Raw genomic sequence first — 25,044 nt, forward strand, 5'->3', positions numbered from 1 at the left:
CATGGAGATGTATAAACTAAAAAAATGGTTTGATGCTAATAAATTATCATTAAACCTAAATAAAACTAACTTTATGTTATTTGGAAATAAGAGAAATGATATAGATGTAAAATTGTATATAGACAATGTTAGTATAGAAAGAGTAAACAAAATCAAATTTTTGGGTGTGATCTTGGACCACAGGATCTGCTGGAAGTCACACATTACATACATCAAAGGGAAGTTGGCCAGAAGTATTGCTGTCCTGGGTAAAACAAGGCACATTCTTCATCAAAACACATTACACACTCTTTATTGTACACTTGTTTTACCATATTTGAGTTACTGTCTAGAAGTTTGGGGAAATACATACAGGACGAACATCCAACCACTATTCATAATGCAAAAAAGGGCCATCAGACTGATACATAACACAGGACCCCGAGAACACACTAATGGATTATTTATAAAAACATTTGATTTAAAACTACCAGATCTCATCCAACTCAAGACTGCCCAAATGATTTATAAAGCAAGTAAAGATTTACTTCCAACAGGGTTACAGAGAAGATTTTTACAAAGAGAAGGGAATTATAATTTAAGAGAACTACTTTTTAAGATCCAATATTGTAGAACAACGCAGAAACGAATGAGTACAACAATAGCAGGGGTTAAAATATGGAACTGTTTAAAGGATGAAATAAAACACAGCACCAACATAAACCAGTTTAAAAAGCTTTTTAAATCATTTATCATTAGTAAATATAAGAAAGAAGAGCAAACATTGTTTTAGAAAGACAATAATATATATGTATATAGATACAATTTATGATTTCATAATTATACATATAGGTTATATTAAAATGTATATATTACCACTTTATATAGAATTTGAATAAATTGTGTATGTATGATATATATATGTGTGTATATATATATATATGTATATATATATATATATGTAAATGTGTGTGTGTGTGTGTGTGTGTGTGTGTGTGTGTGTGTATATATATATATATATATATATATATATATATATATATGTGTGTGTGTGTGTGTGTGTGTGTGTGTATATATATAAGTGTACAAATGTATATGTTTGATTTAAATGTTAAACTGTGTATATGAGACGTGTGCTACATATATGTTGCTTATATATTGTTTAAAAAATAAAAAAGTAATATAAGTGAAGCATGTTTTAGATTTTATATATTTTGAACCTTGTTCTTGTTGTGATGGGGTAGGTTTATATAAGCGTTGCTTCAACCTACACCCTTTCGGCTCAATCATTGCTCAAATGAGTGTTTTTTGTTGTTTTTTTCTTTTCTTGTTGCTGTTCTTTGTTTTATATGAAGATTGCCGAAATAAAATACATTGATTGATTGATTGATGGTTGTGGCTGCTTAAGTAATGGCTAAGAGGAGCAGCGGTTTATTGAATTATTTATTATTTATTATTATTTATTATTTTGTGGGTTCTTCGGAGGATGTTGTAGTCGTAATGATTTGTGCAGTCCTTTGAGACATTTGTGATTTGGGGCTATATAAATAAACATTGATTGATTGATTGATGATTATTAATTAATCCACCAGGTTTTCTCCTCGTGGTGGAGTGGAAGATGATTCCAGTGACAACTTCAGCAGCTTTTGTGAATTCCATGCTGAGGATAATTAAGGCAGTGTTTAATAATAATGTTGCTGACAAATATGCACACTTTTGACACTGTAATACAGAGGTCTTCAATACGGGTATGTGACCCCCAGGGGGTCCCCAGATGTACTTTGGGCGGCATAGCTCAGTTGGTTCCAGGTTCGATCCCCGCTTCCGCCATCCTAGTCATCCCGTTGTGTCCTTGGGCAAGACACTTTACCCACCTGCTCCCAGTGCCACCCACACTGGTTTACATGTAACTTAGATATTGGGTTTCACTATTTAAAGCGCTTTGAGTCACTAGAGAAAAGCACTATATACAGTGGGGCAAAAAAGTATTTAGTCAGCCAGCGATTGTGCAAGTTCTCCCACTTAAAATGATGACAGAGGTTTGTAATTTTCATCATGGGTACACTTCAACTGTGAGAGACAGAATGTGAAAAAAAAATCCATGAATTCACATTGTAGGAATTTTAAAGAATTTATTTGGAAATGATGGTGGAAAATAAGTATTTGGTCAACCATTCAAAGCTCTCACTGATGGAAGGAGGTTTTGGCTCAAAATCTCACGATACATGGCCCCATTCATTCTTTCCTTAACACGGATCAATCGTCCTGTCCCCTTAGCAGAAAAACAGCCCCAAAGCATGATGTTTCCACCCCCATGCTTCACAGTAGGTGTGGTGTTCTTGGGATGCAACTCAGTATTATTCCTCCTCCAAACACGACGAGTTGAGTTTATACCAAAAAGTTTTATTTTGGTTTCATCTGACCACATGACATTTTCCCAATCCTTTGCTGTATCATCCATGTATCCATTTTGGTATCAACTCAACTCGTTGTGTTTGGAGGAAGAAGAATACTGAGATGCATCCCACCTGTGGGATGTTTCAAATAAGTGTGTGATGAGCATCCCTCAAATTTATCAGTATTTATTGCCACCTTTCCTAACGTCTTTGTCACATGTTGCTGGCATCAAATTCTAAAGTTAATGATCATTTGCAAAAAAAAAAAAAAAAATTATGAGTTTGAACATCAAATATGTTGTCTTTGTAGCATATTCAACTGAATATGGGTTGAAAATGATTTGCAAATCATTGTATTCCGTTTATATTTACATCTAACACAATTTCCCAACTCATATGGAAACGGGGTTTGTAGAAATGACAGTGGCATGGCCGCCCAACTCGCTGTCCAAACATGAATAATTATATTTTATTCATTTCAATTGCTAACCAAAAATTAAGATTCTAGTTGTCAGCTAGCAATTAAAGTGACAGTTGCCAGTTAGCGGCGATTAGCACATCAGTTGCCAGCCATTGTTCAGAATCAGAATAGTTTTTATTGCCATTGTTTGAGAACGGGTTCACAAACTAGGAATTTTTCTTGGTGCAACCGTGCAACATAACACAGAATAGGTATTAAAATGAGCTGCAAACTGAGCAATCAGATCTTGTTGTTGTTCATGTGCTTGATGGCCGAGGGGAAAAAACTGTTCAGGTGGCGGGATGTGTGGGTCTGGATGGACCGTAGTCTCTGTCTGAGGGTAGAGGGGAGCTGTTATGGGGCTACTTGCCAGCTGGCTTTTAGCAGCACTATATTATGGTTCCAGCCTGCCAGCGTCCAGAATTATTATTATTTTTTTAAATCTGTCCTTTCTACTCCATTTTTACCGCTTGTTACTCTGTCTCCTATCATATTTTTATATACACAGCCTGGCCAAATTTTTTTAACACAATGCGGCCCCCCAGTCAAAAAGTTTAGGGACCCCTGGTCTAGTGTAATGAAAAGCGCTATATAAATCTAATCCATTATTATTATTATTATTATTATTATATCCTAGTAAAGTATTACACAATAACGAGGTGTCTTTAGGACCACTTTAAAGGCCTACTGAAATGAGATTTTCTATTTTAAACAGGGATAGCAGGTCCATTCTATGTGTCATACTTGATCATTTCGCGATATTGCCATATTTTTGCTGAAAGGATTTAGTAGAGAACATCGACGATAAAATTCACAACTTTTGGTCGCCAACAAAAAAGCCTTGCCTGTACCGGAAGTAGCAGACAATGTGCGCGTGATGTCACTGGTTGTAGAGCTCTTCACATCCTCACATTGTTTACAATCATAGCCACCAGCAGCTAGAGCGATTCGGACCGAGAAAGCGAAAATTTCACCATTAATTTGAGCGAGCATGAAAGATTCGTGGATGAGGATAGTGAGAGTGAATGACTAGAACAGGGTTCGGCAACCTGCGGCTCTTTGGCAACTCTGATGCGGCTCAGCTGCACAATCGCCGACCCCCCAGATTATTGCGGGGAGATGCCGGATTTCAATACCTCTCCCGGACATCACCCGGAGTCAACGTTCTCCAATTTTCACTCGGACTACAATATTAAGGGCGTGCCGTGATGATTTTACCCTTAACGTCCTCTTGAACGTCATCGCGCCCGCCATTCACGGAATGCTATTTGCGTGCCGACCGGACACATGCATTTCGCTGCTTCCATCGGCACATGTATGAGATTGCAAGGCATGCTGGGTGACACAGAGTACACTGACGGTTGTGATATAAACAACTTTAACACTCCTACTAATAGGCGCCACATTGTGAACCCACACAAAAGAAGAATGACAAACACATTTCGGGAGAAAATCCTCACAGTAACACAACATAAACGCAACACAAACATACCCAGAATCCTTTGCGTGGTTGAGGTGGGCGGGGTTTGGTGCTCGCGGGGTGTATAACATAGTCAGGAATTCTCATGGATGCAAAGGATTCTGAGTATTTGTTGTGTTGCTGTTTATTTATTTTATTTTTTTCCTTTGTCATGAGAAAGGGACGTTTTTGTCATGAAAAAGGGAGGTTTTTGTGGTTGGTGCACTAATTGTAAGTGTATATTGTGGTTTTTATGTTGATTTAATTAAAAAAAATAATAATAAAATAAATAAATAAATAAATAAAAATGAATAAAAAATTATTCTGCGGCCCGGTGGTGGTTGGGGACCACTGATCTATACTACTCTACAAGCTGTGCAGTGACTTCTCTAAGTTACACCCACATTTGTTTTGCAGTATTTTCCTTTGCTAAAATGTGAGTGTTGTTTATTTATTTATTTTACTTTTTTATTAATAGACCTTTTTTATTTTCTTGTTTTTGCAGCAGCAAGCCAAGATCAGTCTGTTGCACTACCTGGGTAAGGTGTCATTCTTCTTTCTGTCATGTGACCACAAATCATCTATGATGATTTAGAATGCATCTGTTTATGTGTTAGTTGTTTTATAGAATTATGATTGGCAGATATCTTTAAACACTTGCTGACAAAGCTCACACTGAAGTTAAGGGTTTGTGTGGTTTCCTGCAGCACTGATAGCAAGCTCCTGTATACCCGGCACCATCCTGTTCCGGAAACGCACGGAACAAATCATAGTCATGTTTGTTTAACTTATTTTCACAAAGTCACATGCCAGCTCTGTTTTTCCCTTTTTTAGAAGCCCCAGTCCATCGCTCTGGGTGGGGAATGTGACGACGGAGCTGACCGAAAACCACTTAAGGGACCTTTTTCAAATGTATGTTTTGTCAACTTGTATTTGTTTACTTGATAGCGACATCGCATAATACATAATATGCATGGACCAGATTTTCATATGTTGTCCCCGAGCAGCTGGTAAAAATACATTTATCGATAAAAATATAAAATACAGATGAAAAAAATTAGAGTGATAAGATCAACAACAGTGAAGTGAATTATATTTATATAGCGCTTTTCTCAAGTGACTCAAAGCGCTTTACATAGTGAAACCCAATATCTAAGTTACGTTTAAACCAGTGTGGGTGGCACTGGGAGCAGGTGGGCGAAGTGCCTTGCCCAAGGACACAACGGCAGTAACTAGGATGGCACAAGCGGGAATCGAACCTCCAACCCTCAAGTTGCTGGCACGGCCACTCTACCAACCGAGCTATGCCGTCCAACAGATATCCGGGATGTAACGGTTTACCCAGGGGTCGGCAACCCAAAATGTTGAAAGTGCCGTATTGGGACACAAATACAAAAAAGTAATCGGTCTGTAGCCGCAAAAAATGTTAAGACTTATGTAAGTGAAGTGAAGTGAATTATATTTATATAGCGCGTTTCTCAAGTGACTCAAAGCGCTTTACATAGTGAAATTTTGTATTTATTTATTTATTTATTTATTTTTTTTTAAACCAGTGTGGGTGGCACTGGGAGCAGGCGGGTAAAGTGTCTTGCCCAAGGACACAACGGCAGTGACTAGGATGGCGGAAGCGGGTATCGAACCTGGAACCCTTACGTTGCTGGCACAGCCGCTCTACCAACCGAGCTAGACCGTCCCTTGTAACATCACTATGAGCCCGTTGACGTTCTGGAAGTATAGGCGGTAGCTCAGCTCGCTCACAGTCCTTGAGGTGAAGGCTAATTAGCTTTTAGCGTAACATTAGCTCATTTTGCGATGTGTGTGTGTGTTACGGACAGTAAAGCCATGTCTGTCTGAGAGAAAGACAAGCATTATTGACCGACAGTTAACATCTAAGTTATTTCACTTAACCTTTTTCTATGTTGAAGCAGCAAAAAGTCAGTGGGTCCTACTCTTAAGTGTTATAATGATGGCAACAGATGATGTAAGTGGCTAATTAGCTATATTAGCCTACTATCAAAATGACCATGTGTCGCAGGCTGTCGCAAAACTTTGTTGACAGAAATGTTGAAATGTAATATTTATTCCACACATTTGAACAACATTGGAAAACATTAGTAAAACTTCGCAGAGGGTGAGATAACTCCTGGAAATTACTGTCTTAAAATGGCCAAAGTTAAAGGAAACCGCAGGCTGTCTTATTCTAATGGATTTTTTTACCATCTTTGCACGATAGGTAATGTTTGCTGTGGTCTGGAACAACATGGCGCACAACCAACTATCAGAAATGCAGCTAATATTCAACACAGATAATGTGTCATGAAACATGGAAAAATAAACTAAATACACAGAGGACATAAGTAAAGGATATTAAATGGGCTCAAATATAGCTACAATTGAGGCATATTGATGCCTAAATAGCATGTTAGCATTGATTAGCTTGCAGTCATGGAGTGACCACATTTACCTGATTAGCACTATACACAAAGGGATTACATCAACAAAGCTCACCTTTTGTGCATTCACGCACAGCATAAAATGTTTGGTGGACATAATGAAACATAGAAGGAATGGCATAAAACACATCTTTCTGTGGCAGCGTCGGAGAAAGTTGTACATGTAAACAAACTGTTGAGTCACAGTCCACACAACGGCGAGTTCAAGGGCCGCTGAAATTAGTAGGACAAAACGGCACTCGTGAAATACTCTCAACAGTGAAGCACACACTCATACTGTGGGCTTTTAAGGGACGGCGTGGCACGGTTGACAGAGCGGCTGTGCCAGCAACCTGCTTCGATCCCGAGATTCTACCAACACAGTCACATCCATTGTGTCCTTGAGCAAGACACTTCAGCCTTGCACCTGACGGGTCGTGGTTAGCGCCTTGCATGGCAGCTCCCGCCATGAGTGTGTGAATGTGTGTGTGGATGTGGAAATAGTGTCAAAGCGCTTTGAGTACCTTGAAGGTAGAAAAGCGCTGTACAAGTATAACCCATCCATCCATCCATTTTTACCGCTTATTCCCTTTTGCGGTCGCGGGGGGCGCTGGCGCCTATCTCAGCTACAATCAGGCGGAAGGCGGGGTACACCCTGGACAAGTCGCCACCTCATCGCAGGGCCAACACAGATAGACGGACAACTTTCACACTCACATTCACACACTAGGGCCAATTTAGTGTTGCCAATCAACCTATCCCCAGGTGCATGTCTTTGGAAGTGGGAGGAAGCCGGAGAAGCCGGAGGGAACCCACGCATTCACGGAGAGAACATGCAAACTCCACACAGAAAGTTCCCGAGCAGGACCTTCGTATTGTGAGGCAGACGCACTAACCCCTCTGCCACCGTGAAGCCCACAAGTATAAACCATTTACCATTTACTTTCTAACAATTAGTAAGGTTTGTTTCGTGTTCGTCCATCCATTTTTACCGCTTATTCCCTTTTGGGGTCGCGGGGGGCGCTGGCACCTATCTCAGCTACAATCGGGCGGAAGGCGGGGTACACCCTGGACAAGTCGCCACCTCATCGCATTCTTGTTTGTCCTCCTACACAACAAACAACAAAAACAATATTTTTCACCCCATTTTTTTCCATTTCCATACATTTTTGAAAAAGCTCCTCAAAGGCCGCCGCTAAAGAGCCGCGGGTTGCTGACCCCCGGGTTCACTATTAACTGCCATTGACGTCACGTTTACCTAATCGCAAAAGCTCCACTGCACCGTGTGTTTCAGTCCTCCTCACTGGCTATAAACAGACTTTATACAGGTAGTTTATTTTCAGTACAACTTGCACGGGACGAAAACAAAGAAACATCAATCAATCACTCAATGTTTACTTATATAGCCCTAAATCACTAGTGTCTCAAAGGGCTGCACAAACCACCACGACATCCTTGGTAGGCCCACATAAGGGCAAGGAAAACTCACACCCAGTGGGACGTCGGTGACAATGATGACTATGAGAACCTTGGAGAGGAGGAAAGCAATGGATGTCGAGCGGGTCTAACATGATACCGTGAAAGTTCAATCCATAATGGATCCAACACAGTCGCGAGAGTCCAGCCCAAAGCGGAGCCAGCAGGAAACCATCCCAAGCGGAGGCGGATCAGCAGCGCAGAGATGTCCCCAGCCGATACACAGGCAAGCAGTACATGGCCACCGGATCGGACCGGACCCCCTCCACAAGGGAGAGTGGGAGAAAAAGAAAAGAAACGGCAGATCAACTGGTCTAAAAAGGGAGTCTATTTAAAGGCTAGAGTATACAAATGAGTTTTAAGGTGAGACTTAAATGCTTCTACTGAAGTAGCATCTCGAACTGAGTTCCAGAGTACTGGAGCCCGAAATGAAAACGCTCTATAGCCCGCAGACTTTTTTTGGGCTTTGGGAATCACTAATAAGCCGGAGTCCTTTGAACGCAGATTTCTTGCCGGGACATATGGTAAAATACAATCGGCAAGATAGGATGGAGCTTGACCGTGTAGAATTTTATACGTAAGTAGTAAAACCTTAAAGTCCCATCTTAAGTGCACAGGAAGCCAGTGCAGGTGAGCCAGTACAGGCGTAATGTGATCAAACTTTCTTGTTCTTGTCAAAAGTCTAGCAGCCGCATTTTGTACCAACTGTAATCTTTTAATGCTAGACATGGGGAGACCCGAAAATAATACGTTACAGTAGTCAAGACGAGACGTAACAAACGCATGGATAATGATCTCAGCGTCTTTAGTGGACAGAATGGAGCGAGTTTTAGCGATATTACGGAGATGAAAGAAGGCCGTTTTAGTAACGCTTTTAATGTGTGACTCAAAGGAGAGAGTTGGGTCGAAGATAATACCCAGATTCTTTACCGAGTCGCCTTGTTTAATTGTTTGGTTGTCAAATGTTAGAGTTGTATTATTAAATAGAGGTCGGTGTCTAGCAGGACCGATAATCAGCATTTCCGTTTTTTTGGCGTTAAGTTGCAAAAAGTTAGCGGACATCCATTGTTTAATTTCATTAAGACACGCCTCCAGCTGACTACAGTCCGGCGTGTTTGTCAGCTTTAGGGGCATGTAGAGTTGGGTGTCATCAGCATAACTGTGAAAGCTAACACCGTATTTGCGTATGATGTCACCTAGCGGCAGCATGTAGATGCTGAAGAGTGCAGGGCCAAGGACCGAACCCTGGGGAACTCCACACGTTACCTTAACGTAGTCCGAGGTCACACTGTTATGGGAGACACACTGAATCCTATCAGTAAGATAAGAGTTAAACCAAGACAGGGCTAAGTCTGACATACCAATTCAGAAGCTAGACCATAATAATAGCACATTATGTGCATTTCAGTTATTACGAACACAGCATAAAATAGATGAACAAATAGGCATGGATGATTGCATTGACGACAAGATCCCACATGAGTAACATTTTCCTGGGGATCAATAAAGTCAATCGTAGTTTTAAAATAATTATACAATGATTAGTACATTTATTTGTTATTAGACTACTGTTACTTTGAACAGTAGTGATTAACACAACACAATCTCTAAGAATGTCTTTGATTTTATAAATTTTTGTTGTAAAATTAATCAAGTCGTGAAACCATAATTGTTACTCAGGCTATAATTGTACAGTCAAAATCTATAATTGTTGCATTGCTAATACATATACACATTATATACAAACCCCGTTTCCATATGAGTTGGGAAATTGTGTTAGATGTAAATATAAACGGAATACAATGATTTGCAAATCCTTTTCAACCCATATTCAGTTGAATGCATTACAAAGACAAGATATTTGATGTTCAAACTCATAAACTTAATTTTTTTTTTTGCAAATAATAATTAACTTAGAATTTCATGGCTGCAACACGTGCCAAAGTAGTTGGGAAAGGGCATGTTCACCACTGTTTTACATCACCTTTTCTTTTAACAACACTCAATAAACGTTTGGGAACTGAGGAAACTAATTGTTGAAGCTTTGAAAGTGGAATTCTTTCCCATTCCTTTTTTATGTAGAGCTTCAGTCGTTCAACAGTCTTCGCTGGCGTATTTTACGCTACATTATGCGCCACACATTTTATCGATGGGAGACTGGTCTGGATTGCAGCCACGCTGTTGTAACACGTGCTGAATGTGGCTTGGCATTGTCTTGCTGAAATAAGCAGGGACGTCCATGAAAAAGACGGCGCTTAGATGGCAGCATATGTTGCTCCAAAACCTGTATGTACCTTTCAGCATTAATGGTGCCTTCACAGATGTGTAAGTTACCCATGCCTTGGGCACTAATGCACCCCCATACCATCACAGATGCTGGCTTTTGAACTTTGCGTCGATTTCAGTCTGGATGGTTCGCTTCCCCTATGGTACGGATGACACAATGTCGAATATTTCCAAAAACAATTTGAAATGTAGACTCATCAGACCACAGAACACTTTTCCACTTTGCACCAGTCCATCTTAGATGATCTCAGGCCCAGTGAAGCCAGCAGCGTTTCTGGATGTTGTTGATAAATGGCTTACGCTTTGCATAGTAGATCTTTAACTTGCACTTAGAGATGTAGCGACGAACTGTATTTAGTGACAGTGGTTTTCTGAAGTGTTCCTGAGCCCATGTGGTGATATCCTTTAGAGATTGATGTGGGTTTTTGATACAGTGCCGTCTGAGGGATCGAAGGTCACGGTCATTCAATGTTGGTTTCCAGCCGTGCCGCTTACGTGGAGTGATTTCTCCAGATTCTCTGAACCTTTTGATGATATTATGGACAGTAGATGTTGAAATCCCAAAATGTTTTGCAATTGTACTTTGAGAAACATTGTTTTTAAACTGTTTGACTATTTGCTCATGCAGTTGTGGACAAAGGGGTGTACCTCGCCCCATCCTTTCTTGTGAAAGACTGAGCATTTTTTGGGAAGCTGCTTTTATACCCAATCATGGCACCCACCTGTTCCCAATTAGCCTGCACACCTGTGGGATGTTCCAAATAAGTGTTTGATGAGCATCCCTCAACTTTATCAGTATTTATTGCCACCTTTCCCAACTTCTTTGTCACGTGTTGCCGGCATCAAATTCTAAACTTAATGATTATTTGCAAAAAAAAAACATTTTTTTATCAGTTTGAACATCAAATATGTTGTCTTTGTTGCATATTCAACTGAATATGGGTTGAAAATGATTTGCAAATCATTGTATTCTGTTTATATTCACATTTAACACAATTTCCCAACTCATATGGAAACGGGGTTTGTAGACAGAACTAGTGATGGTCTTTGGCAACACTAAATGGTCCTTAGTGTGTGAATGTGAGTGTGACTGTTGTCTGTCAATCTGTGTTGGCCCTGTGATGAGGTGGCGACTTGTCCAGGGTGTACACCGCCTTCCGTCCGAATGCAGCTGAAATAGGGTGCAGCACCCCCCTCCCACATCCCCAAAAGGGACAAGCGTTAGAAAATGGATGAATGGATACTACTCACTCAAACAATTATTGGTAAAGCTTTCCACAGTCCTGCTGCTATGAACATTACATCTGTTATTGAGCCTATTGTTTCTATTCAAGGCCATTGTGTAATCGAACCTTAAACCACAATTTGAGTTGTTGGGTGATTTGTAGTAGAGTGTCGTCTGTTTGCTGTTACCATGGCATCCCCCGAATCACGAACACTCATTGCGCACCCGTCTTTCAGCAATGGCATCCGTGCTAACGTTGCTAAGGTGTTGTATGGATCTTTTAGCATACAGAAATACCATCTTTATCCTTTTTAATGATCCCAGCGTGAGTTGGTTTGTAGCAGTCATGCAGTTAAAGGCCTACTGAAATGAGATTTTCTTATTTAAACGGGGATAGCAGGTCCATTCTATGTGTCATACTTGATCATTTCGCGATATTGCCATATTTTTGCTGAAAGGATTTAGTAGAGAACATCGACGATAAAGTTCGCAACTTTTGTTCGCTAATAAAAAAGCCTCGCCTTTAGAAGTAGCAGACTATGACGTCACCGGTGTGAGGGCTCAAAATGAGGGCCACCAGCAGTAAGAGCAATTCGGACCGAAAGAGCGGCAATTTCCTCATTAATTTGAGCGAAGATGAAAGATTCGTGGATGAGGATATTGATAGTGAAGGACTAGAAAAAAAAAATAGAATAAAAAGCGACGACTCCGGGCGGTGGTAATGTGAGCGTTTCAGATGTAATTAGACACATTTACTAGGATAATTCTGGAAGATCCCTTATCTGCCTATTGTTTTAATAGTGTTTTAGTGAGATTGTAAAGACATACCTCAAAGTCGGATGGCTGCGGTGAACACGCCAGCTGCCTTTTTTGACAGCTACTGCAGGAGGATGCATAATCCACTGATGTCTCCGGTAAGATATATATCACAATTCTCCCATCCAAAAACATGCTGGTTGACGTAGAGCAGGGGTGTCAAACTCGAATACAGAGTGGGCCAAAATTTAAAACGGAACAAAGCCGCGGGCCGAGGTTGATCAAATTAACCTTTTAATAGGGACCCAAACAAGTTTTGCATTGAATATTGAACAAGCAAGGCTTATATAACTTTATAGTGACATGCAAAATAGAGTTTCAAATAATAATAATAATTAAAAAAAAATTTTTTTGGATTGATTGAAACTTTTATTAGTAGATTGCACAGTACAGTACATATTCCGTACAATTGACCACTAAATGGTAACACCCGAATAAGTTTTTCAACTTGTTTAAGTCGGGGTCCACGTTAATCAATTCATGGTACAGTTCATGGTACAATATCAATGGCATATCAAATAAAATTTAAATAAAAATTGAATGGCGACTTGTCCAGGGTGTACCCTGCCTTCCGCCCGATTGTAGCTGAGATAGGCGCCAGCGCCCCCCCGCAACCCCGAAAGGGAATAAGCGGTAGAAAATGGATGGATGGATGAATGCCTCGTTTTGGCGGTGGGGTTGAGGTGGACGGGGTTTGGTGATAGCGGGGCGTGTATATTGTAGCGTCCCGGAAGACTTAGTGCTGCAAGGCGTTCTAGGTATTTGTTCTGTTGTGTCACGGTGCAGATGTTCTCCCGAAATGTGTCATTCTTGTTTGGTGTGGGTTCACAGTGTGGCGCATATTTGTAACAGTGTTAAAGTTGTTTATACGGCCACCCTCAGCGTGACCTGTATGGCTGTTGACCAAGTATGCCTTGCATTCACTTGTGTGTGTTTGTGTATGAGCCGCATATATTATGTGACTGGGCCGGCACGCTGTTTATGTGGAGGAAAAGCGGACGTGGCGACAGGTTGTAGAGAACGCCAAAGGCAGTGCCTTTAAGGCACACCCCAAATATTTTTGTCCCGGATGAAATTCGGGAGGGGCAATGAATTTCGGGAGTCTCCCGGGAAAATCGGGAGGGTTGGCAAGTATGAGTATTAGCGGTGAATGCGGTGTTACAGCGGCGGGCCAGCTCTAATGTTAATTTGATATTGCCTCAAGGGCCAATTGAATTGATTTGGCCCGCGGGCCGGAGTTTGACACACATGACGTAGAGAAACATGTTCGCTTGACCGCTCTGTGTTAAAGCTTCACAACAAACAAAGAAGCACCGGCTGTGTTTCGGTGCTAAAGACTGCTGCAATCCACCGCTTTCCACCAACAGCATTCTTCTTTGACGTCTCCATTATTAATTGAACAAATTGCAAAAGATTCAGCAACACAGATGTCTAAATTACTGTGTAATTATGCGATGAAAAGAGACGACTTTTAGCCGTAAGTGGTGCCGGGCTAAAATGTCCCCTCCAATTAATAACGTCACAAACACACATCATCATTCCACGACATTTTCAAAAAGAAACTCCGCGGGAAATTTAAAATTGCAATTCAGTAAACTAAACCGGCCGTATTGGCATGTGTTGCAATGTTAATATTTCATCATTGATATATAAACTATCAGACTGCGTGGTGGGTAGTAGTGGGTTTCAGTAGGCCTTTAAATATGTTGATTATTTCACCTGGGCTTCACGGTGGCAGAGGGGTTAGTGCGTCTGCCTCACAATACGAAGGTCCTGCAGTCCTGGGTTCAAATCCAGGCTCGGGATCTTTCTGTGTGGAGTTTGCATGTTCTCCCCGTGAATGCGTGGGTTCCCTCCGGGTACTCCGGCTTCCTCCCACTTCCAAAGACATGCACCTGGGGATAGGTTGATTGGCAACACTAAATTGGCCCTAGTGTGTGAATGTTGTCTGTCTATCTGTGTTGGCTCTGCGATGAGGTGGCGACTTGTCCAGGGTGTACCCCGCCTTCCGCCCGATTGTAGCTGAGATAGGCGCCGCGACCCCAAAAGGGAATAAGCGGTAGGAAATGGATGGATGGATTATTTCACTTCTCACAATGTCTTATTTAACTTCACTTTTTACTTTCGCTTCACTTTTGATGTCTGCGTCACGCTTGGAAGACATAATAAAATGTAAAATGTTATTTAATAAGCAACATCTTACTTCCTAGGCATGGCTGTCTGGCTGGCACGCACGTTCGAGCTGCAGCAGAATCGCACACACGGGCTTTTATATCCTTCCACCACGTGCTATAACCGTATAATACTCCAGCTAATTGTTTATAATTACTAGGGCTGTTCCCATCATGGTTTTATGCTGCTGAGTCTGATTATCCATGGGTGACGGAAGCTGATATCAATCACATGTATTACGTGTCATTTTTGCTATGTATTTAGGGTGAGTGCTATTGACAGTTTAAACATCCATCCATCCATTTTTCTACTGCTTATTCCCTTTGGGGTCGCTGGTGCCTATTTCAGCTACAATCGGGCAAAAGGCGGGTACACCTTGGACAAGTCGCCACCTCACGTAGGCCCCAACACAGATAGACAGACAACATTCACACTCACATTCACACACTAGGAACCATTTAGTGTTGCCAATCAACCTATCCCCAGGTGCATGTCTTTGGAAGTGGGAGGAAGCCGGAGTACCCGGAGGGAACCCACGCATTCACGGGGAGAACATGCAAACTCCACACAGAAAGATCCCGAGCCTGGGATTGAACCCAGGACTACTCAGGACCTTCGTATTGCGAGGCAGACGCACTAACCCCAGCATTTCAACACGATATTCAAATGAGTTCCTTATTCCCGTCTTGCGTGTGTAATCACCAGAGGTGGGTAGAGTAGCCAGAAATTGTACTCAAGTAAGAGTACAGTTACTTTAGAGATTTGATACTCAAGTAAAAGTAAGGAGTAGTCACCCAAATATTTACTTGAGTAAAAGTAAAAAGTATGTTGTGAAAAAACTACTCAAGTACTGAGTAACTGATGAGGAACCTGATTACGGCAACAAATAATGCACAAAAACATAAAAATAGCAATGAGCAAATTCAGAGCCAGGAATATCTCTTAAGCAACTAAAACAATAATATATATTAAATAATAGTACATTAAAATAAAATAAAAAAATGGCAAATTGAGCCACAATAACTTAACAGCACCATAGCCTCAGTAGGCATTCATTGATTTGATTGATTGATTGATTGATTAAAACTTGTATTAGTAGATTGCACAGTACAGTACATATTCCGTACAATTGACCACTAAATGGTAACACCCCAATAAGTTTTTCAACGTTTATCAATTACTTAATAAATGACCAAGTCGAGGTGATCTACCTCATATATACATATACATACACACACATATCATATATACACACACAAATCATTTATACACACACATATTATATATATATATATATACATACATTTATATATACAGTATATAATTTATATTTATTTATTTTGCCGTTTTTGTTCACATGTTGAAGGTGTTTTAATGAATATACATGCATGTTTAACATATAGATTCCTATCTTTCATGAAGACAAGAATATAAGTTGGTGTATTACCTGATTCTGATGACTTGCATTGATTGGAATCAGACGTTCACGTTTTCAAATGGAGGACAAAAAAAGTTCCTCTTTTCTGTCTAATACCACATGAAAGTCGTTGGTTTTTGGCATCTTATTTGTCCAGCTTCCATATTCGTTTTTATACACTTTACAAGAAATAAATTGGCGACAAACTCCATGGCTTGCTCGCTTGTTTGCGCTGGCTTTCGGAGACTCTTATTTTGTTAGCGCAGGCGCGATGGAGCGGCGCTTTTATTGTGAAGACAGGAACTGTGTGATCAGTCTTTAGGCTTGTGACGGGAAGTACGGTTGAAATAAAAAGTGTCTTTTTTCCTTTACACTTTTAATTGATTGATTGAAACTTTTATTAATAGATTGCACAGTACAGTACATATTCTGCACAATTGACCACTAAATGGTAACACCCCAATAAGTTTTTCAACTTTTTTAGGTCGGATTCGACGTGTGACGGTCACGTGACCGCCTGGTTTTGTTTGATTGGTCCAACGTCACCAGTGACTGCATTTGATTGGTGAAACGCAGGCATGCTTAGTTCCTACTTTGAATGCGTGTCTGACAAAATCAAAACAAACAAAACGTGCATTAACAGATCGATTAAAAAAAAAGTAGCGAGTAACGAGCTGATTGTAGATAAATGGAGCGGAGTAAAAGTAGCGTTTCTTCTCTATAAATATACTCAAGTAAAAGTATGTTGCATAAAAACTACTCTTAGAAGTACAGTTTATCCCAAAAGTTACTCAAGTAGATGTTACGGAGTAAATGTAGCGCGTTACTACCCACCTCTGGTAATCACGTCAGCCTCGTCCTCCAGTGATAATACTACATGATAATACTCAAGATGCAAAAAACGTGCAGTTTATCTGCTGTAATGGAAATGATTATTATTAGCTCAGAGCAGGGATATTCAACTTGTGACTCGGCGGCCAAATCTGCCCCGGGACTGACTCCATTTTTACCGCAACTTCCTAAAAAACAGTAGAGTGCTCCTGCTGTAAAGAGGAACTTGAACCACTGAAAGTGCATCGGCATTTTAATCTTGCTGGCAAACACAGAACACTGGGGTTCGAACTTGCACGGATTTACGTAACTAAGTGTTCCTCAAGGCACCCTTTTAAGTCCTCTTCTTTTTGGCAATTACACCTTTTTTCAAAAGGTGATTAAGATAACTAAAGTGTTGCTGTAGCTTGTTTACCTCAGAAGCAGTCAGTAGTCATTTGGTCCACTTCTTTACTTGTACTAGTGGTGTAACGTTTTAAGTCCTCTCTTTTTCACCACTTGGGCTATTCAACTAGCACAGGGGTAGGGAACCTATGGCTCTAGAGCCAGATGTGGCTCTTTTGATGACTGCATCTGGCTCTCAGATAAATCTTAGCTGACATTGCTTAACACGATAATTATAAATAATTTCGCTGGTAATCACAGTGCTAAAAATAACGTGCAAAATATAAAACATTCTCATGCATTTAAATCCATCCATCCGTTTTCTACCGCACCTGTTCAAGAAGTCACATTAATGGTAAGAAGTATTTTATGTCACGATGGGAGGGTCGCAGCTTGCTGCAGGGTCGTTCTTCCAGGAAGGCAGACGGACTACTCGGCATTTAGGTAAAAACATGATTTAATTTAAACTAAAAAAAGATACAAACAAAAATCGCTCACAGCGGAGGCATAACTTGGTCTAAGGAACAAAGCTAACGCATAAACAGACGATGAACAGGAATTAAACAAAACTTGGCATGGCATGAAGCACGAAACTAGGGCAAGGCATGAAACAAGTCAGCACAGAGCAAGAAAAGACCAAATTGACGCCAGGGCGACTGACTGGCAAAGACGAGCATAAATACTGCCTCTGATTAGTGCTCGGGAAGCAGGTGAGCAGGCATTTTGTCCACCAGAGACAGGTGGACAAAATGAGTAACCATGGAAACCAGACAAGGGAGTGGAACAAAACAGGAACTTGAAGAGTCTAAAGGACAAACAGCACATGGCCAAACAAAAACATGATCAACAGACATGACATTTTATTTATTATTGGTTAGCTTCAGAATAACAAAGTTATTAAAAAGAATAAAAGACTTATTGTACTCTAAAAATGTTGGTCTTACTTAAAAATGCACACAGTTGTATTCAGTGTTAAAAAATATGATACGGCTCTCACGGAAATACATTTTGAAATATTTGGCTTTCATGGCTCTCTCAGCCAAAAAGGTTCCCGACCCCTGAACTAGTGGTTAAGTTCAGTCAAACAGATTCTGAACAGATTCTTGAAAACACTAACATGCTAAGGATGATCTTTGACTAGCTTTCTTTGCAGAATGTCCTTAAAAACAGCAGCGCACTTCTGTAACTGTGACAAATTAAAATACTGTATTTTTCGCACAATAAGGGGCACTTAAAATCCTTTAAATTTCTCAAAACTTGACAATGCGCCTTATAACCCTTTGCGTCTAATACACGGAAGGATTTTAGTTGTACTGACCGACCTCTACGCAATTTTATTTGGTACATGGTGTAATAAGTGTGACCAGTAGATGGCAGTCACACATAAGAGATACGTGTAGACTGCAATATGACTCAGTAAACAATATCAACATTTTACATGTTCCATTTAAAATATAGAACATTAAAAACGGGGCTCAAAAACCTATCAAAATGTTACAGCAGAACTTTGATAAGCTTTGATGCCGCACCGCTTGATGGATTGGATTCAAAATACGAGTAATATTTTGAAGTGTGTATTAAATTGAATTATATTTATATAGCGCTTTTTCCTCTAGTGACTCAAAGCGCTTTACATAGTGAAACCCAATATCTAAGTTACAATTAAACCAGTGTTGGTGGCACTGGGAGCAGGTGGGTAAAGTGTCTTGCCCAAGGACACAACAGCATTGACTAGGATGGCGGAAGCGCGGATGGAACCTGCAACCCTCAAGTTGCTGGCACGGCCGCTCTACCAACCGAGCTATACCGCATATATTTGTTTTGCAATATTATGCAAAAGCAACTTTACTTACCTTCTGGTACCTGCTGATCTGTATTTGGGATCTGCATAAGTCCTGACAAATTTTGCCCGTCAGACTTAATAACTGTCCTGACGCCGTAGTCTATAAGCTTTTTCTTTTTCGCTATTTTCTTGTTATGGGACATTCAACCTTTGCTGTTGCCATTTCTAATACAGTGTAAAGTTTTTACTTATATCTGTCAGTAAACTCGACATAAAAGCGCTAAAACAGTGTAGTGAGTTTACATTATTCACCCAAGGAACTTTAGTTATTAGAGAGTCCGGTCGTACGGTTTTTCACGGGACACATTTCCGGTGTTGTTGTTTCCGTTAACGTCTTAATATCATTAAAACAGTTAGCTCCATCTTTTGACACTTCTTCCACTCCCGTCCTTGCACGCTACACCGCTACAACAAAGATGACGGGGAGAAGACGCTGTCGAAGGTGAGCCACGTAAATAGGAGCGCCCACAAAAGGGCGAATCCTGAAGCGACTGTCAGAAAGCGGCTTAAAGATGATCTGTAAAACATAATCGATGCAACATTTGGACCAAAGAACCACCATTACATATTATGTAGACCACAAGGAAGTGTTTTCCATTTAGAAAAAAATAAAATTATATGACTCCTTTAATGCGCCTTTTAATCCGGTGTGCCTTTTTTATGAAAATAGACCTGACTAGACCCGCTCATCTGCAGCGAAATTTATAATCCGGTGCGCCCAATGGTCCGGAAAATACAGTACGCCAAAATCAAATATCTGCTGTAAAGGACGTTGATTCTCTGGAATATATAAAAACCCCGTTTCCATATGAGTTGGGAAATTTTGTTTGATGTAAATATAAACGGAATACAATGATTTGCAAATAATCATTAACTTTAGAATTTCATGCCAGCAACACGTGACAAAGAAGTTGGGAAAGGTGGGAATGAATACTGACAAAGTTGAGGAATGCTCATCAAACACTTATTTGGAACATCCCACAGGTGTGCAGGCTAATTGGGAACAGGTGGGTGCCATGATTGGGTATAAAAACAGCTTCAATGAAATGCTCAGTAATTCACAAACAAGGATGGGGTGAGGGTCACCACTTTGTAAGCAAATTGTTTCAGAACAACATTTCTCAACGAGCTATTGCAAGGAATTTAGGGATTTTACCATCTACAATCCATAAAATCATCAAAAAGTTCAGAGCATCTGGAGAAATCACTGCACGTAAGCGATGATATTATGGACCTTTGATCCCTCAGGCGGTACTGCATCAAAAACTGACATCGGTGTGTAAAGGATATCACCACATGGGCTCAGGAACACTACAAAAGACCACTGTCAGTAACTACAGTTGGTCGCTACATCTGTAAGTGCAAGTTAAAGCTCTAATATGCAAAGCAAGACCCATTTATCAACACCTCCCAGAAACACCGCCGGCTTTGCTGGGCCCGAGCTCATCTAAGATGGACTGATGCAAAGTGGAAATGTGTTCCGTGGTCAACGAGTCCACATTTCAAAATACATTTGAAAACTGTGGACGTGGTGTCCTCCGGAACAAAGAGGACAATAACCATCCAGACTGTTATAGGCGCAAAGTTCAAAAGCCAGCATCTGTGATGGTATGGGGGTGTATTAGTGCCCAAGGCATGGGTAACTTACACATCTGTGAAGGCACCATTAATGCTGAAAGGTCCATACAGGTTTTGGAGCAACATATGTTGTCATCCAAGCAACGTTATCATGGACGCCTCTGCTTATTTCAGCAAGACAATGCTAAGCCACGTGTTACAACAGCGTGGCTTTGTAGTAAAAGAGTGTGGGTACTTTCCTGGCGCGCCTGCAGTCCAGACCTGTCTCCCATCGAAAATGTGTGGCGCATTATGAAGCGTAAAATACGACAGCGGAGACCCCGGACTGTTGAACGACTGAAGCTCTACATAAAACAAGAATGGGAAAGAATTCCACTTTCAAAGCTTCAACAATTAGTTTCCTCAGTTCCCAAATGTTTGAGTGTTGTTAAAAGAAAAGGTGATGTAACACAGTGGTGAACATGCCCTTTCCCAACTACTTTGGCACGTGTTGCAGCCATGAAATTCTAAGTTAATTATTATTTGTAAAAAAAAAATGTTTGAGTTTGAACATCAAACATATTGTCTTTGTAGTGCATTCAATTGAATATGGGTTGAAAATGATTTGCAAATCATTATATTGTGTTTATATTTACATCTAACACAATTTCCCAACTCATATGGAAACGGGGTTTGTAAATAAGAGCAACCACAATACGGCCCTGAAGCGACAGTCAGAAAGCGGCTTGAAGACGATCTGTAAAACATAATCCATGCAACATTTTGAACAAAGAACCACCATTACATGTTATTTAGACTACAAGGAAGTGTTTTCCATTTAGAAAAAAATAAAATAATGTGGACTCCTTTAATGCGCCTTTTAATCCGGTGCACCTTTTTTATGAAAATAGACCTGACTATACCCGCTCATCGGCAGTGAACCTTATAATGGTCCGGAAAATACAGTACCCCAAAATCAAATATCTGCTGTAAAGGACGTTGATTCGCCGGAATATACAAAATAAGAATTTTAGTGAAAGGACAAGTCAGGTGCCTCACTCCTTAGCTTGTGTGGCCCCCAAAACAATTCGGTTAAATATCCCTGGCTTAGAGGACCGGCTCCACACTGTGTATGGAGACACATAACTAGCTTCTTGCTAGTTCTCAAAATAAATAGTCTGTCAGCCAGAGAGGATTGGAATTAATGGCGATCACATACTTTATTTACCAAAATCGGGCGACGCTCAAAATTAAGTTTTTAATTAATTTATGGGCGTGCAGCCGTGAAACTCTGAACACTTTGAACCGAGAACCTATTCCTTAGGTTTTAGTTAAGCTAATTTAAGCACAATATTCGACAAAGATGCTTTATGACTTGTGTTTTAAACAAATATTTTTTCCATTTCAGGTTTGGCGAGATCGATAGTATCCGTGTGCTGCACGAGCGCTTCTGTGCCTTTGTCAATTTCAAGGATGCAAACATGGCGGCCCGTGCCATGGAGAGACTAAATGTGAGTGCTAGATCCTTTGTTTCGGTGTCCTTTCCCGCCGTCATGACGACTCACAAACTGGCCTCCCCCCCCAGGGTTATATCATTGAAAACACACGTTTAGTGGTGCGCTATCCTGACCGCCGGCCTCAGAGAGTCCTTCCCACTCCACTCAGGACCTGCCTCTCTGTCACGCAGCAGTCAGGTGCTACTGCTGCCGCCGCCGACCCTGAGTAAGATCCACTTCATTGCATCACAGCACCTTTTGGGTTGTTTTGATTGGTATTGTCACGCGATGAGGACGATGTCAATTTGGAAGAAAATAGAGCTTTTAATGCTATCGTTAGATCGTGTTGATGACACGTTCTAGTTGTGTTCTAGGCACAGAGGCGTCCTCAACGCAATGAAATCACTAATATTGGCCCCCATGGCCGCAAATAAACTGTTTCTTACATGTACATTATCATTGGAGGACTAGATAAGAAAGAGTGAAACATGGGACATTACACACCATAGGACGAGGGTCAGCAACCCGTGGCTCCGGAGCCACGTGCGACTCTTTGATCACTCTGGTGTTCAAGTTTATTGTTCTTCGGTCAATGGTCAACAAAGCAAAAAAAACAGTTGTACATTCATAGATTGAAAATAAAAAATGTTACAGACCGAAAGGGTTTAGGCTGAAGTTAAAGACTTATTGCGCCTAACCCTATAAACAATTTCAAGTACAAAATATCAATCAATCAATCAATGTTTACTTATATAGCCCTAAATCACTAGTGTCTCAAAGGGCTGCACAAACCACTACGACATCCTCGGTAGGCCCACATAAGGGCAAGGAAAACTCACACCCAGTGGGACGTCGGTGACAATGATGACTATGAGAACCTTGGAGAGGAGGAAAGCAATGGATGTCGAGCGGGTCTAACATGATACTGTGAAAGTTCAATCCACAATGGATCCAACACAGTCGCGAGAGTCCAGTCCAAAGCGGATCCAACACAGCAGCGAGAGTCCCGTTCACAGCGGAGCCAGCAGGAAACCATCCCAAGCGGAGGCGGATCAGCAGCGCAGAGATGTCCCCAGCCGATACACAGGCAAGCAGTACATGGCCACCGGATCGGACCGGACCCCCTCCACAAGGGAGAGTGGGACATAGAAGAAAAAGAAAAGAAACGGCAGATCAACTGGTCTAAAATAAACTTCCAAAAGTTATAAAAAGTCCTTTGCACAACTTATTATAAATACACATTATAAACAACATGAACGTAGTTCAATTTTATACACAGTACAGGCATGTGAAATATCCCTGTGTACATATAAGACCTTTGCACTAATTATATATACAATATATACAAACAATTGCACTTCTATTATTATTTATATCTCATGTTTAATTTTTAATTAACATTCATCATAGTATTAACTACAATGTTAATTCAAGAGTGATATATTTTTTCAAGACATTGGTCTTAAAGTGTTTTTTTAAATGTGTGAATGGAACTGGAACATTTTAAGGAATCATCCAAGCTGTTCCACAGTTGAACTCCTCTTAACAGAAACACATCTACTTTTTAAGCTTGTTCTTATTTTTGCCTCTGAGGTCATAGGGATTCTCTTTGGGTTTAAATCTCACTTGTAAACACCCAGGCAGCATGTGGTTATGAGCTTTGAAAGCCACAATAGTAGTATTGAGGTCAACAAGATCGTGCAGTTTTAATGTTTTTAATTTAATGAGGAGTTCAAGTACCTAGGAGTCTTTGTTCACGAGTGAGGGAAGAGTGGATCGTGAGATCGACAGGCGGATCGGTGCGGCGTCTTCAGTAATGCGGACGTTGTACCGATCCGTTGTGGTGAAGAAGGAGCTGAGCCGGAAGGCGAAGCTCTCAATTTACCGGTCGATCTACGTTCCCATCCTCACCTATGGTCATGAGCTTTGGGTCATGACCGAAAGGATAAGATCACGGGTACAAGCGGCCGAAATGAGTTTGGGGCTCTCCCTTAGAGATAGGGTGAGAAGCTCTGCCATCCGGGAGGAACTCAAAGTAAAGCCGCTGCTCCTCCACATCGAGAGGAGCCAGATGAGGTGGTTCGGGCATCTGGTCAGGATGCCACCCGAACGCCTCCCTAGGGAGGTGTTTAGGGCACGTCCAACCGGTAGGAGGCCACGGGGAAGACCCAGGACACGTTGGGAAGACTATGTCTCCCGGCTGGCCTGGGAACGCCTCGGGATCCCCCGGGAAGAGCTAGACGGAGTGGCTGGGGAGAGGGAAGTCTGGGTTTCCCTGCTTAGGCTGTTGGCCCCGCGACCCGACCTCGGATAAGCAGAAAAAGATGGATGGATGAACAGAGAGGGCTCTGTCAGCTCTGAGCTTGCGCTTTGATTTGGGGACCTCCAGGATCAGTTGACCTGAGGGACCGGGTGGGGACAAAGAGGCGGAGCAGCTCAGAGAGATAAAGTGGGGCAAGACCATGTAAAGATTTAAAAACGAATAAGATCATTTTAAAATGGACTCTAAAAGACACAGGCAGCCAGTGGAGGGAGGCTAAAACAGGAGTAATGTGCTCTCTTTTTCTTGTGTTTGTTAAAAGTCCGGCAGCTGCATTTTGGACCAGCTGCAGACCTGAGAGAGAGGATTGATTAATACCAAAATACAAAGAGTTACAGTAATCCAGCCGAGATATAATGAAGGCATGGATTACTGTCTCAAACTGTTGCCTAGAAAGAAGGTTTTTAACCTTGGCCAGCTGACGTAAATAAAAAAAAGCCGGCTTTCACCACTGTGCCAATCTGACGGTCCAATTTAAAATCACTGTCTATACGA

At 41.1% G+C, this 25,044-nt stretch overlaps 1 protein-coding gene across 4 annotated transcripts in view; it reads left to right on the top strand.

Moving 5' to 3' along the window:
• zgc:123010 (uncharacterized protein LOC641500 homolog) overlaps positions 1-25,044 on the top strand; it is an 81,664-nt gene that overhangs the window by 54,668 nt on the left and 1,952 nt on the right. For 3 of the 4 annotated variants that reach the window (XM_061910216.1, XM_061910214.1, XM_061910217.1), the window contains 4 exons: positions 4,800-4,833; positions 5,129-5,206; positions 22,142-22,244; positions 22,319-22,455. In XM_061910216.1, the coding sequence (XP_061766200.1) occupies positions 4,800-4,833; positions 5,129-5,206; positions 22,142-22,244; positions 22,319-22,455 (352 nt within the window). The remainder of the gene's footprint in view (positions 1-4,799; positions 4,834-5,128; positions 5,207-22,141; positions 22,245-22,318; positions 22,456-25,044) is intronic. The other variant, XM_061910215.1, reaches the window with a different exon arrangement.

The sequence above is a fragment of the Nerophis ophidion genome, linkage group LG09 (genome assembly GCF_033978795.1).
Source record: "Nerophis ophidion isolate RoL-2023_Sa linkage group LG09, RoL_Noph_v1.0, whole genome shotgun sequence".
Taxonomy (NCBI): domain Eukaryota; kingdom Metazoa; phylum Chordata; class Actinopteri; order Syngnathiformes; family Syngnathidae; genus Nerophis; species Nerophis ophidion.